Source organism: Ranitomeya variabilis, chromosome 1, assembly GCF_051348905.1.
Source record: "Ranitomeya variabilis isolate aRanVar5 chromosome 1, aRanVar5.hap1, whole genome shotgun sequence".
Taxonomy (NCBI): Eukaryota; Metazoa; Chordata; class Amphibia; order Anura; family Dendrobatidae; genus Ranitomeya; species Ranitomeya variabilis.
This window is the reverse complement of record NC_135232.1, coordinates 1,029,902,158-1,029,916,686: the sequence shown is the minus strand read 5'-3', so window position 1 is coordinate 1,029,916,686 and position 14,529 is coordinate 1,029,902,158. Positions and strand designations below refer to the sequence as shown.

Here is a 14,529-nt window from a genome sequence, read left to right as displayed (position 1 = left end):
CGCTCCGGTCCCAAGAGTGCATTGCGGTCTCGCGAGATGATGATGTAGCGGTATCGCGAGACCGCTACGTCATCATCTTGCGAGATCGCAATGCATGGAGCGGTCACTGGAGCGTCGCGAGGAGCGGGAAAGGCCTGTTCTGGATCCGAGGGGCCGACGGAAGGTGAGTATATAACGATTTTTTATTTATTTATTTTTTATTATTTTTAACATTAGATCTTTTTACTATTGATGCTGCATAGGCAGCATCAATAGTAAAAAGTTGGACACACAGGGTTAATAGCAGCATTAACGGAGTGCGTTACACCGCGGCATAACGTGGTCCGCTAACGCTGCCATTAACCCTGTGTGAGCGCTGACTGGAGGGGAGTATGGAGCGGGCACTGACTGCGGGGAGTAAGGAGAGGCCATTTTGCTGCCGGACTGTGCCCGTCGCTGATTGGTCACGGCAAAACAGCTATGATCAATCAGCAACTTAGGATTTCTGTGACACACAGACAGACAGAAGGACAGACAGAAAGATGGAAGTGACCCTTAGACAATTATATAGTAGATAAAAAGACAGTGGTCAGAATTGTAAATATTGGCCCGGTCATTAACATGGAAACCACCTTTAGGGGTAAAGGGTTTATCATTACAAAGTAAAGGAGAAGCTTTGCCATTCATTTGGTTCTTCATCCATACTGGAAAAACACAGATGACACACTGATGGTAAAAACGGATACGCTGATGTCACTGAAGACCCCGTAGCGGGTTTTTAACTGATGTGCTTTATATGGACGTGTGAATGAGGCCTAAACTGTCCTATTCAGTTATGGCGGAGATGCACCAGCATCCCAGCAACCCCTATGGCCTGAAAAAGAACATATTAATTTCTAATATTAATGGTTAAACACTTTCTATTATTCCTGCAGTTTTCTAATTTTAATCATTTATTATAAATACATTTTTATTCATTTAATGATTACTTAATTGATTAAGCTGTTTCAAGCAGGGCTTTGCTGCAAATATTGTTTTAAATCCATTTTTTCTAGTTTGTTGAATGTAAAAAGCAAAGTGGACGAGAGTATTTCTGGCAGCACACGAGTACAGTATTGAGTTTCTTCAATGAAGAGGCAGCGTGACATGAAGCAGCGCGCAGTTCTCTGTTCCACCACAAGGTGTCGCTCACGCTCCTCCACCATGGCCTGGGATGCGCTGATCTGGCAGAACACTAGGTGTCGCCTGCCGCTGATTGAGCAGCAGAGGAGAGGACAGAGGATGCTATAAAAGTATCGTCCCTGACACATGCACATGCAAACTCCAAACTTGGCAGCCGAGATAAGGATGACTTCTGTACCAGCCTGGCGTGAGAGCTTTCCCCATACACTGGGCATGAGGAGACTGGAGCCATGAGATGAGCTAGAGCCCTCTGACCATCACTCATCAAACTGTCTGCTTGACACGTTCAGCCCAAACCTGAATAAAGGAAGGAAAGACGAGGAAAATGCTATTAAATGTAAGTGCACTGAACGGTTCATTGCAAATTCCCAAGGAGCTGGTGTTGGATCGTCCTCCCTGGGTGGCCACAGCTCTGGCTGCCATACTCATCTTCACCATCGTAATTGATATTTTGGGGAACCTCCTGGTCATCTTATCGGTGCTCAGGAACAGAAAGCTGAGAAATGCAGGTAGGTGCTGACCTTCTATGGCGGAAACTTACTCATTCATAGACCCCTATTCTATAGGTCAGGCTCTCACTTTCCCTCACTGCACAGTAGTTCTCCAACTAATACTTGGCAGAATTTAGCTGAAATCCTGGCTGTGACCCTCCTGGCTGCGACCCTCCTGGCTGCGACCCTCCTGGCTGCGACCCTGCTGGCTGCGACCCTGCTGGCTGCGACCCTCCTGGCTGCGACCCTCCTGGCTGCGACCCTCCTGGCTGCGACCCTCCTGGCTGCGACCCTGCTGGCTGTGACCCTCCTGGCTGCGACCCTGCTGGCTGCGACCCTCCTGGCTGCGACCCTCCTGGCTGCGACCCTCCTGGCTGCGACCCTCCTGCCTGCGACCCTCCTGGCTGTGACCCTCCTGGCTGCGACCCTGCTGGCTGCGACCCTCCTGGCTGCGACCCTCCTGGCTGCGACCCTGCTGGCTGCGACCCTCCTGGCTGCGACCCTGCTGGCTGCGACCCTCCTGGCTGCGACCCTCCTGGCTGCGACCCTCCTGGCTGCGACCCTGCTGGCTGCGACCCTCCTGGCTGCGACCCTCCTGGCTGCGACCCTGCTGGCTGCGACCCTCCTGGCTGCGACCCTCCTGGCTGCGACCCTCCTGGCTGCGACCCTCCTGGCTGCGACCCTGCTGGCTGCGACCCTTCTGGCTGCGACCCTCCTGGCTGAGCTGCTCTCGAATTACCTGTAGACAGCTCTCTAGAGTTCTCTGATGGCTTCTTGGTTATCTCAGCACTTGTGTAGGTTGTCAGTGAAATGAAGGCTAAGTAGCAGATAAGATGCTGATGGGCCTCTGTCACTCTGGAATGTAGAGGCTACCAGCCAGCAACAAAAGTTATCAACCTGACCACTGACCTGCCCTCCCTTCATCTTCTGTCAAAGGCAATAATGAAGACATAAGTGGTGGCTGATAGGACAGGAAGGCAGACAAGCTCAGGGAGTATATCACATGGGCGTGTGTGTATATATATATGTATGTAGCAGAAAGCCAAACTCAAAGTTTATTTTAGACTGCTTTACATAATTAGAAGTGTTATATATGCTCACAACCAAGTACAATATGTCCATATAAGTGACACATATGTATATAATTATGTGTTTGTGTATATATATTGTATATGCATATATCAAATCACTTAAATGGGCATATATTACATAATTGTGTGTGTGTATATATATATATATATATATATATATATACATATATACGAAAAAAGAAAAATACAGCAAAATCTCCAACTGGGTCCAAAGCTTCATAGGTACATACCAGTCCTTATAATAGAAAAATGAGGAAGCAGCACACCATTCCTTTAGTGCAAAAAAACTGTTTTAATAGCCCATTTGTGCGATGTAACGGCTCTATGTGTGAGCCTTCTTCAAGGCTTTTCTTCCACGAAAGGAATGTGTGCTGCTTCCTCATATTATATATATATATATATATATATATATATATATATATATATATATATAAAGAAAAAACCTTTTTGTTTCTCCAGTGATCAATCCAATGGTAGAGTAAAATATAACTTTTATTTATCCATTAAAAAGTTTCAGATTTCTTCAGTTACAATATTGCATGCATTCAATCCCTTACGGATGACATGTTTCGACACCACATGTGTCTTCCTCCAGGTTATATATATATATATATATATATATATATATATATATATATATATATATATATATATATATATATATACACAGTATATCTATATAATAGATATACATGTACTGTATATATTATCAGACACCCATATACTTATGTATATCGGTCGTGCAGTCTTATATTACATGATTGTGCGTGCATATGTATTACATGATAGTGTGTGTATATATGTGAGTATATATAATATATATATATATATATATATATACACAAACTGTATATATCAGACATGCGAACTTTAAGTATATTTATGCTGCTTTACATTATTGAGTGTGTATGTATGTGCTGTTTTACATTTAGTGTACCACTATATATATATTGGCATGTTATGATTGTCTTACTCCAATAATAAAGTATTATATAATAGATCAAACATCTACAATAAATAATAGTACATAATCTGACGGTGGACTGAGTGTCAGAATGTTGTTTTATGATATTCCAAGAATTTTTCTAATTTATCTGAAGAAATGTGTCTTATGATGCAGTTGCTTAGTAAGGAGCATTGCATAACTCTGGATGTATTAATGGTTTCCTCAGGACACCAAGGAGCCAGATTACCCAGACCGTTAACCCTCTCCTCACTGAGAAACTTTTAGGCATTGAGAAGGGTTTAGTAAACTTAATTATGTCCTGTAATGACCCTAGAGATCACCAGAGGAAATTTGTATCATCCAATGTGATCTCCATCACAACTTTTACTGATGTCACCCAACCTGCCCTGAGATGTGAACAGCAGCTACCATAAGGTCAGGGGAAATCACTGCATATATTGCCATTCAGGAATGTTGGAAAGCTGGGGACAGCCTGTGATCTGTAACTTGGCAGTAGATAAGATCTCCATGAACTGTTTGTCCTGGTGACATATTTGTAATCCAGCTATTATCATTCATCTGATAATAGTGCAGAATGACTTGACAGATGGCTTCATTACACTTGGGAGCATGGAGAACGAGCCTGGGATTCCATAGGAATATGTTGTCTCCACAGACATTGAAGGCTATAATTTCCCTCCTTTCAGTGTACCGAGATAGAGAAAGGGAGAGAACGCTGTCATTTCTCAAAGGTTACTGGCTGCCATCACTCCCATTAGTCTGTCAGCCATGGGTCCATGAAGAACATGCACTTTATTACTGCTGCTTCAGCACATTCCATTTTCTGCCCTTAAACGTTGTAACCTGCCACCGCTGAGTATTCCTGATTACATCAGAGCTCCTAGATGGACATTGTTGACAGACGGCAAAATGAACGTTTCAGATCAAATTAAATGTAAATTTGTGTCTCTCGTATTCAATTTACCAGCGGCCGAGTGACAAGTGTGACGCTGCCTCTTAGATCACGGAAATCCTTCATAGTTCAGAGGGATTTATTGAGTAACACACAACCAGCGATCACCGAAGCTTCAAGGGAAATTGATATGTAAAGATCATAAGTCTTAGTTACTTCCTCCACAAATAGGTTCGGTTCAGTTGTTGAACTACAGGTACCAGCATACTTCATTACCTCAAACTGCAGGTTAATAAATATCCTGTGATACTTTGCTTTCATTAAATAGGGACTCGTATGCATTATATTACCGTTGTCCATATGCTCTATTATGGCATATTAAGAAAGTTGACGTAGGCTTCATCAAGATATGGAAATCTTAAGTTATTTAAAGGCGCCTTTTAAGGTGGTCCGTGGTCGCATAGTTGTTCCCCAATGAAAGAATTTAAGTCACAAAAGCAAGACCCAAGTTTTTGGCGAGTTTCATCTAAAATATCTATGTATTACCATATATATATTTTTCCATAAAATAATAGTGTATTTATATATAACAAACTTATTTTGTGTGTTTTGGTAGAGAAAAATTTCTTCCTGCATATTCTCTCTCCAGCTCGGTCGCCCTGATGCTGGATATTGTAGTCTGTGACTGTTCACAATCTCCGCACTCACTGAAAAATCAGCTCAATGAAGCTTAAAAGTAGAGTAGCTTCTCACTGAGGGATTTCATTACACAGAACAGAAACTGTGCCGAGTAGGAAAGCTGGTGGTGAGTGAGACGGTCTGCACTCACACCGGTCTTTTCTGTAGGAGAGTTACTGTACTAAGATGACCTCTGAAATTTGCTGCATTTATCTTGAATTTCCTAGAAGCACTTCCTTCAAAGTTTTTACCCTCTTAATATATTGCAGCCATGATATTATACAGCACTGTGTACTTACAATTGCTCATTTTGCATATTTGCCCGTCTAATTCTTCTCTTTTCCATTAGATCTATGACATCACATGATTAAAAACAGACTAGCTCTATATAGAAACAGGAAATGTATTTTACCTGCATGATTTATTCTTCTCTTCAACTCCTGACTCAGCTGCTCCGTTCCTCTCCCACCTGCTCCACTCCTCTCCCAGCTGCTACACTCCTCTCCCAGCTGCTACACTCCTCTCCCAACTGCTCCACTCCTCTCCCAGCTGCTCCACTCCTCTCCCAGCTGCTCCACTCTGCTCCCAGCTGCTCTGCTCCCCTCCCAGCTGCTCCACTCCTCTCCCAGCTGCTCCATTCCCCTCCCAGCTGCTCCACTCCCCTCCCAGCTGCTCTGCTCCCCTCCCAGCTGCTCCACTCCTCTCCCAGCTGCTCCGCTCCCCTCCAAGCTGCTCCACTCCTCTCCCAGATGCTCCACTCCTCTCCCAGCTGCTCTGCTCCCCTCCCAACTGCTCTGCTCCCCTCCCAACTGCTCCGCTCCCCTCCCAGCTGCTCTGCTCCCCTCCCAACTGCTCCTCCTCTCCCAGCTGCTCCACTCCTCTCCCAGCTGCCCCACTCCCCTCCCAGCTGCTCCACTCCTCTCCAAGATGCTCTGTTCCCCTCTCAGCTGTTCCACTCCTCTCCTAGCTGCTCTGCTCCCCTCCCAGCTGCTCCGCTCCCCTGCCAGCTTCTCTGCTCCCCTCCCAGCTTCTCTACTCCCCTCCCAGCTGCTCCACTCCTCTCCCAGCTGCTCCACTCCTCTCCCAGCTTCTCTACTCCCCTCCCAGCTGCTCTCTTCCTCTCCCAGCTGCTCTACTCCTCTTCCAGCTGCTCCACTCCTCTCCTCTCTCAGCTGCTCCGCTCCCCTCCCAGGTGCTCTGCTCCTCTCCCAGCTGCTCCGCTTCTCTCACTGCCAGGGACTTTTGCAGTGATGATTCATGCAGGAAAAATAAACTTCCTGTTTTCTACATAGGGAGTAGAAAAATTTACCCAGTGAGTTTTTAATCATGTGATGTCATAGAAAAGAGAAGAATTAGCTGGGTAGAAAGGCAAAATGATCAGTTGTAAGTACATAGTGCTGTATAATATGATGACTGCAATATATTAAGATAATAAAAACTTTGATGGTAGGAGTGCTTCTTTAATTATGAATTTAACACCAGGACTTAGATTTTATCCTAAGTCATGTGACAAGACTCATTAACCCCTTAACCCCCGGTATTTTCATTTTTGTTTTTTGCTCTCCTTCCCAGAGCCATAACTTTTTTATTTTTTGGTCAAAATGGCCTTGTGAGGGCTTGTTTTTTACAGGACAAGTTGCACTTTTGAACGACACCATTGAATTTACCATATTGTGGAAAACAATGAAAAAATTCCAAGTGCGGTGAAATTGCAAAAAAAAGTGCAATTCCACAATTGTTTTTTGTTTTGCTTTTTTGCTAGCTTCACTAAATGCTAAAACTGACCTGCCATTATGTTTCTCCAGGTCATTGTGAGTTCATAGACATGAAACATGTTTAGGCTCTTTTTTATCTAAGTGGTGAAAAAAAATTCCTAAGTTTGTAAAAAAAACTTAAAATTGCACCTTTTTCTGATACCCGTAGCGTCTCCATTTTTTGTGATCTCGGGTTGGGTGAAGGCTTAGTTTTTGCATGCCAAACTGATGTTTTTAAAGATACTATTTTGATGCAGATACGATCTTTTGATCGCCCGTTATTGCATTTTAGTTCAATGTGACCAAAAAAACTTAATTCTGGTGTGTTGACTTTTTTCTTGTTACGCCGTTTAGCAATCAGGTAAATTTTTTGGGTTCACCGCCGGAGCCCGCATCAAAGGGAGGATGTCCGACACCGGCGTACTTTACGCCCGATGTCAGAAAGGGATTAAACGGTCGACATTGACTGTTAGGATTGCTGCTTCCTATAAGTGGCACTAGAGTTCTAGCCTCTTCCTCTCTGAAGAGACAATTTGCAAACCAGAACTTAAAATTTCTCAAAATACAGTAACTTAAGATCCAGTAGAAGAGTCTGGGCGCCTGTAATTCACCAAGGTAATTCATAATTTTACGAATTCAGTCACTTTTGAAAAATGGCTGAAAAACCTTAATGACTGCTATTAGCGGTTGTCACCTTCAGAAATTCAGAGGTAGCTATAAAATGACAGAATAGAAAACTTTATACAAGAGGACAATTCATGCTACAGTATCTCAGTAAGGAGAAAAAAAAGTGATTTATGTCATAAGAGGAAATACAGCAGGACATCTGGTACAGGGGGTGCATCGTAACGAAACTGTTGAATTAAAAGTGATTCACATTTTACAAGGTGTTGACCTATTCCTAAGATTCACCAGTCCTTAGACTAAAGAATGATGAAAAATGCTGTGATTCTTCCAAAACTTTCACTGCACAATGGACGTCCTAGCCAATGGCTGAGCTGCAGCACGACACTATGCAGGTTCATTCACAGCCAGTGGCCGGGTCATCACTATACAGGGAAAAATGGTGAAGCAATCCAAGTTGTTGTTTGTGAAATCACCATTGAATCAAGTTTGCTTCCTGACTTACAAGGCATCCACATTGATATATTTTCTGTGCACACCTCTGCTAGACTAGAACACTAATAGACCCAATGGAGAATGTTACAATACTTGGTGTATGACAGTCTAGCGCTCTGCCAGGAGTCTACACCTCTACCGACACCTTCATACTGAGACATGTATACTATTCTTTGTCTCACAAGTGTTTTGTCTACATGTACAGTAGTTTGCCAATATTTCATCACTAATTTAATGAAATCCATATAATGGTGTCCTGGTGAGCACTACAATAATAATCGATATACTGGTGTCCTGGTCAGTGCGCACAATAATAATCGATATAATGGTGTCCTGGTGAGTGCGCGCAATAATAATCGATATAATGGTGTCCTGGTGAGTGCGCGCAATAATAATCGATATAATGGTGCCCTGGTGAGTGCGCACAATAATAATCAATATAATGGTGTCCTGGTGAGTTTGCGCAATAATAATCGATATAATGATGTCCTGGTGAGTGCGAACAATAATAATCAATATAATGGTGTCCTGGTAAGCGCGCATAATAATAATCGATATAATGGTGTCCTGGTAAGCACGCATAATAATAATCGATATAATGGTGTCCTGGTGAGTGCGAACAATAATAATCGATATAATGATGTCCTGGTGAGTGCGAACAATAATAATCGATATAATGATGTCCTGGTGAGTGCGAACAATAATAATCGATATAATGATGTCCTGGTGAGTGCGAACAATAATAATCCATATAATGATGTCCTGGTGAGTGCGAGCAATAATAATCGATATAATGGTGTCCTGGGGAGTGCGAACAATAATCGATATAATGATGTCCTGGTGAGTGCGAACAATAATAATCCATATAATGGTGTCCTGGTAAGCGTGCACAATAATAATCCATATAATGGTGTTCTAGTGAGTGCGCACAATAATAATCAATATGGTGTTGTGGTCGGTGCGCACAAAAATAACCTATATAATGGTGTCCTGGGAAGTGCGAGCAATAATAATCGATATAATGGTGTCCTGGTAAGGGCACACAATAATAATCGATATAATAGTGTTCTGGTAAGTGCACACAATAATCATCGATATGGTGTTGTGGTCAGTGCGCACAAAAATAATCCATATGAGGCCGTTTTTTACAGACCAAATATGCAGAAATGTTCCTTGAACAGTGATCCGTATGTCATCCGTCGGCAAGGTGTGGCTGCGTATTTTGCGCATGTAAAACCTCCGTATGGCATCCGTACGGCGACGGCTTGCAAAATGGACATAGAATGGATCCATGGGCTCAAATATTCTTGAAAACATATATACAGTCTATATATATATATATATATATATATATATATATATATATATATATATATATATACACTCACCGGCCACTTTATTAGGTACACCATGCTAGTAACGGGTTGGACCCCCTTTTGCCTTCAGAACTGCCTCAATTCTTCGTGGCATAGATTCAACAAGGTGCTGGAAGCATTCCTCAGAGATTTTGGTCCATATTGACATGATGGCATCACACAGTTGCCGCAGATTTGTCGGCTGCACATCCCAAAGATGCTCCATACAAGGCAGGATGGATCCATGCTTTCATGTTGTTTACGCCAAATTCTGACCCTACCATCCGAATGTCGCAGCAGAAATCGAGACTCATCAGACCAAGCAACGTTCTTCCAATCTTCTACTGTCCAATTTCGATGAGCTTGTACAAATTGTAGCCTCAGTTTCCTGTTCTTAGCTGAAAGGAGTGGTACCCGGTGTGGTCTTCTGCTGCTGTAGCCCATCTGCCTCAAAGTTCGACGCACTGTGCGTTCAGAGATGCTCTTAGGCCTACCTTGGTTGTAACGGGTGGCGATTTGAGTCACTGTTGCCTTTCTATCAGCTCGAACCAGTCTGCCCATTCTCCTCTGACCTCTGGCATCAACAAGGCATTTCCGCCCACAGAACTGCCGCTCACTGGATTTTTTTTCTTTTTCGGACCATTCTCTGTAAACCCTAGAGATGGTTGTGCGTGAAAATCCCAGTAGATCAGCAGTTTCTGAAATACTCAGACCAGCCCTTCTGGCACCAACAACCATGCCACGTTCAAAGGCACTCAAATCACCTTTCTTCCCCATACTGATGCTCGGTTTGAACTGCAGGAGATTGTCTTGACCATGTCTACATGCCTAAATGCACTGAGTTGCCACCATGTGATTGGCTGATTAGAAATTAAGTGTTAACAAGAAGTTGGACAGGTGTACCTAATAAAGTGGCCAGTGAGTGTATATATATATATATATATACAGTACAGACCAAACGTTTGGACACACCTTCTCATTTAAAGATTTTTCTGTATTTTCATGACTATGAAAATTGTACATTCACACTGAAGGCATCAAAACTATGAATTAACACATGTGGAGTTATATACTTAACAAAAAAGTGTGAAACAACTGAAATTATGTCTTATATTGTAGATTCTCCAAAGTAGCCACCTTTTACTTTGATGACTGCTTTGCACACTCTTGGCGTTCTCTTGATGAGCTTCAAGAGGTAGTCACCAGGAATGATTTTCACTTCACAGGTGTGCCCTGTCAGGTTTAATAAGTGGGATTTCTTGCCTTATAAATGGGGCTGATAGTCCTACTGAATAGACTGTTAGCTGCTTTTTTCTTGACATAAAACAAATTCTAAGTAAAGAAAACGAGTGGCCATCATTACTTTAAATGAGAAGGTGTGCACAGACTTTTGGTCTGTACTGTGTATATATATATATATATATATATATATATATATATATATATATATATATATATATATAATACAGAGCTAGATAGCAGAAAAGCCGGTAATTCAGTTTGATATCTCCTTATCAAATCCGACAGGATATGAGACATGGTTTACATACAGTAAACCATTTCATATCCCTTATTTTTTCATCTTCCTCACTACTAATGTTAGAAGTGTCTGTGAGCAAAATTTATGAGCTCTAGGTGTTAAAATAAAGGGTTTAATCATGGAAAAAACTGGCGTTTGCTCCCGCACAATTTTCTCCTCCAGAGTGGGAAAGCCAGTGACTGAGGGCAGATATTAATAGCTTAGAGAGGGACCATAGTTATTGGCCCCCCTGGCTAAAAACATCTGCCCCCAGCCACCCCAGAAAAGTAAGATGCGCCTATTCTGGCACTTAGCCACTCTCATCCCACTCCCGAGTAGCGGTGGGTTATGGGTAATAATGGGTTAATGTCACCTTGCTAATGTAAGGTGACATTAAGCCTGGTTAATAATGGAGAGATGTCAGTAAGACACCTATCCATTATTAATCCAATAGTAATAAAGGGTTAAAAAAACCCACACACATTATGAATAATATATTTAAATGAAATAAATACACATAGGGTTTTAACATCTTTATTGTACTCTCAATCCAACTGATGACTCTTGTCGTCTGAAAAAAAGGAAAAATAAAAAATCAACAATATCCCATACCTGTCCGCCGTACAGTCATGTCCCTCAATGTAAATCCATCTGAAGGGGTTAAATAATTTTACAACCAGGAGCCTGCTAATGCAGCTGCCCCTGGCTGTAAAAACTGGGGAATGAATGGAATGCAGGAGAACGTAGCTTTGTAGACTTGCGGTGATGCGCCCCCTGGTGGCATAAACGCATATGAACTCTAGCGTGGGAATTTTTCTGAATATGATGAAACCTGTGATTTTTTTCAAAACTACAGCAAGCAGCCCAGTAAATGACACATCGCTGGAATCAGTCTCTCTTTTTCTACATTATACCGCCCTTAGATTAAGTGGCAAAAATCTGGTGACAGATTACCTTTAAGTTATGCTCAACTTTAGTTCAGGTCAGGAGATGTGCCAATCAAACCAGATATTGAGATTTGGGCACGGACCCTAAATAATGGACATATGAAATTGACCTCAGAATGAGCTGAAAAATTCTTGATTAACTCATTCAGCAGCCATCAATGTGAAACGAGACATAAAGAGCCTGTAAAAGTCAAATGTTGCAACATTAGTAATAAAAACCAATGTCAGAAATTATTTGTAGTTAAAAAAACGCAAACATTTAAGTAAAAAAAAAAGTCAATGTGTCCATAGCCTTTGAATTTTTTTGCACACCTGTAATCTGCGGCAATTTTTTTAAAGTAGTGAGATTGCAGTTTTGTTCTGTACTTTGGTGGAAAATTCCTGGGTGGATTCTGAGATGAAATTCTTGAGCAAAAAAATGCAATATGTGAATCGACCCTAATAGAGCAGAATAGGGTGAATCTGAATAACATAAGAGTTCCAACTGGTCAACTATAAAATGCAATATTTTTTTTTTAATTATTTTTTAAGCTTGGATTATTCCTATTATTACAGAGAAACAAGCCAACTCCTCTGTTTAAGATGCTCTCCACCAAGAACTATGTTACATTATATAACTCCTAGTAGGCACATATTTGTTTTCATGGTTACCAACGATTTTGTAACTACTTTCTTCTTAAGTGCAGGTTAGAAAATAAGAATAATATTAATAATTTTCTGTTGCTTTAGCAACTTATTTATTCTGCTTTAGAGACAAACACATAATAGAATAACTCAATTTTGCAGCAATTGTATGAAATAGAAGTTATTAAAAATAGTACAAACAAAAAGAATGGCTATTTTTCAGGTGGCTTCAGGATAAGTTTTAATATGCAGGTGGAGCGCCCCCAACGCAGGGCCGCGGGGTACTCGGTACCGGGCTTCTCTGTCTCAAGTCTGGGGTTGTCACGGTGGCTAGACCCGGTCCGTGACCCTGCTAAGGGGCGTCCAATGAAAGGTGTAGGTGGTGGTGCGAGGTGCAGGTTGCGATGAATAACGAGGACACAGGGTTGCAGTCTCTTTACCTCTTTACTGAAGACTTCAAGATCCTCAATCCAGAGTACTGCTAACAGGGCTGTCTGAGACCGGCCGGTCCGATGGCACCTCCAGAGTTCCCGTTCCAGGTGGAAATCTGTGCCTTCCTTCTAGCGCCTGTGTGTTGTAGTACTTCCCTGCTGGGCACCACGGGATAGTCCTCACAACTGTTGTCTGTTTCTGATGTTACTTCCCACAACTTCTATCTGTTCTGATGTTCTTTTCCGTCCCCCAGATGATATGGCTAGGATGCACCCGTATGACGGGTAGGCCTGGAGTTCTTCCGGGACCCTAGTGATGCCCCTCTCCCACAGTTGCCCCCTATGTCTGCTTAGGTGATTTAGGTGAGACAGCCCGCCTATAGCTGACTGTCCTGCCGCTGTTTGAAGTAATGCTTGGAGCCCAATACTTCCTCGGCGTTCCGGCCACCGGCTACGCGCCTCAGTAGGATGTTGCCTCGATCTTACAGCACGACTCCTACTGGTGTTATCTCCTTTTTTTGCTTGGATCTCGTTTCTCACTCTCCACAATAAACCTCGCTTCTTGTCCTTTCTTGAGATACCGCCGCGATGTAGTGCAGGCGCGGTTCCTTAACGTTCTTTCCTGTTCGCTAGGCCTCTGTCAGGATCCCACCCCTGACAGGGACCCCCCTGAATCTTCCCCTGCTACACCCTCTGCCACAGGATGTTGCCTGGTTCCAACCCAGTCAGCTTCTCTCTAACTTTCTATCTAACCCCCAGTTTTACCAGATTGTGAGGAGTGGCCTAATACATAGAACCCTTAGCTCCCCCTGGAGGCCAGACTATGAAGTGTATTGGTGTCTGTGATACCTGGTCAGGTGAACTCCTTCAGTGCCATCAGACGTACCATCACTCCCCTTAGCGGCGGAGCATCAGTACTGCAACGACCAGGACTCTGGGGCGCTGCACAGGCATATGAGTAATAAGAGTACTTCAGTTCATTGCATAGTGTGTATTGTACATTTTCATCAGTTTTCCTGTCTAAACATTTAATATCTTGATATCAGTTTTCCATGAGCTCAACTGTAGAGTGATTATAACCTGGTTGCCATGATCTCTCCCATACACAGCACACAGAGAAAAGAAAAGATCCTCCTCTCCTATCTCTCTGTAGCACAGCCTCAGAAGCAGCACCATGTCAGATGTTATACAACAGTATTTAGCAATGTATCTGTGAATCCAGCTTTGATTTGTGTTATAAGCTCCCTAAAAGCATCAGCATCATATCTGTCTCTCTGTTTCTGTATCACTTTAGCAGCACCCAGTATGGTAGACATTATACAGCAGTTTTTAGCCGTGTATCTGTGAATCCAGCTCTAATTTACATTGTAAACTCCCTGGAAGCAGCAGCACATTATCTTTGTCTCTTTGCCTTTGTCTCACTCTAAGGTTACCGTAACACTAGCAGTATTTGGTCAGTATTTTACATCAGTATTTGTAAGCCAAAACCAGGAGTGGAAC

General features: G+C 42.6%; 1 protein-coding gene across 1 annotated transcript in view; it reads left to right on the top strand.

The window, feature by feature from the left end:
* Positions 1 to 1,234: 1,234 nt before the first annotated feature.
* MTNR1A (melatonin receptor 1A) overlaps positions 1,235 to 14,529 on the top strand; it is a 304,461-nt gene continuing 291,166 nt past the window's right edge. Inside the window, exon 1 of the mRNA XM_077279640.1 lies at positions 1,235 to 1,670. Within this exon, the coding sequence (XP_077135755.1) occupies positions 1,487 to 1,670 (184 nt within the window). The 5' untranslated portion in view covers positions 1,235 to 1,486. The remainder of the gene's footprint in view (positions 1,671 to 14,529) is intronic.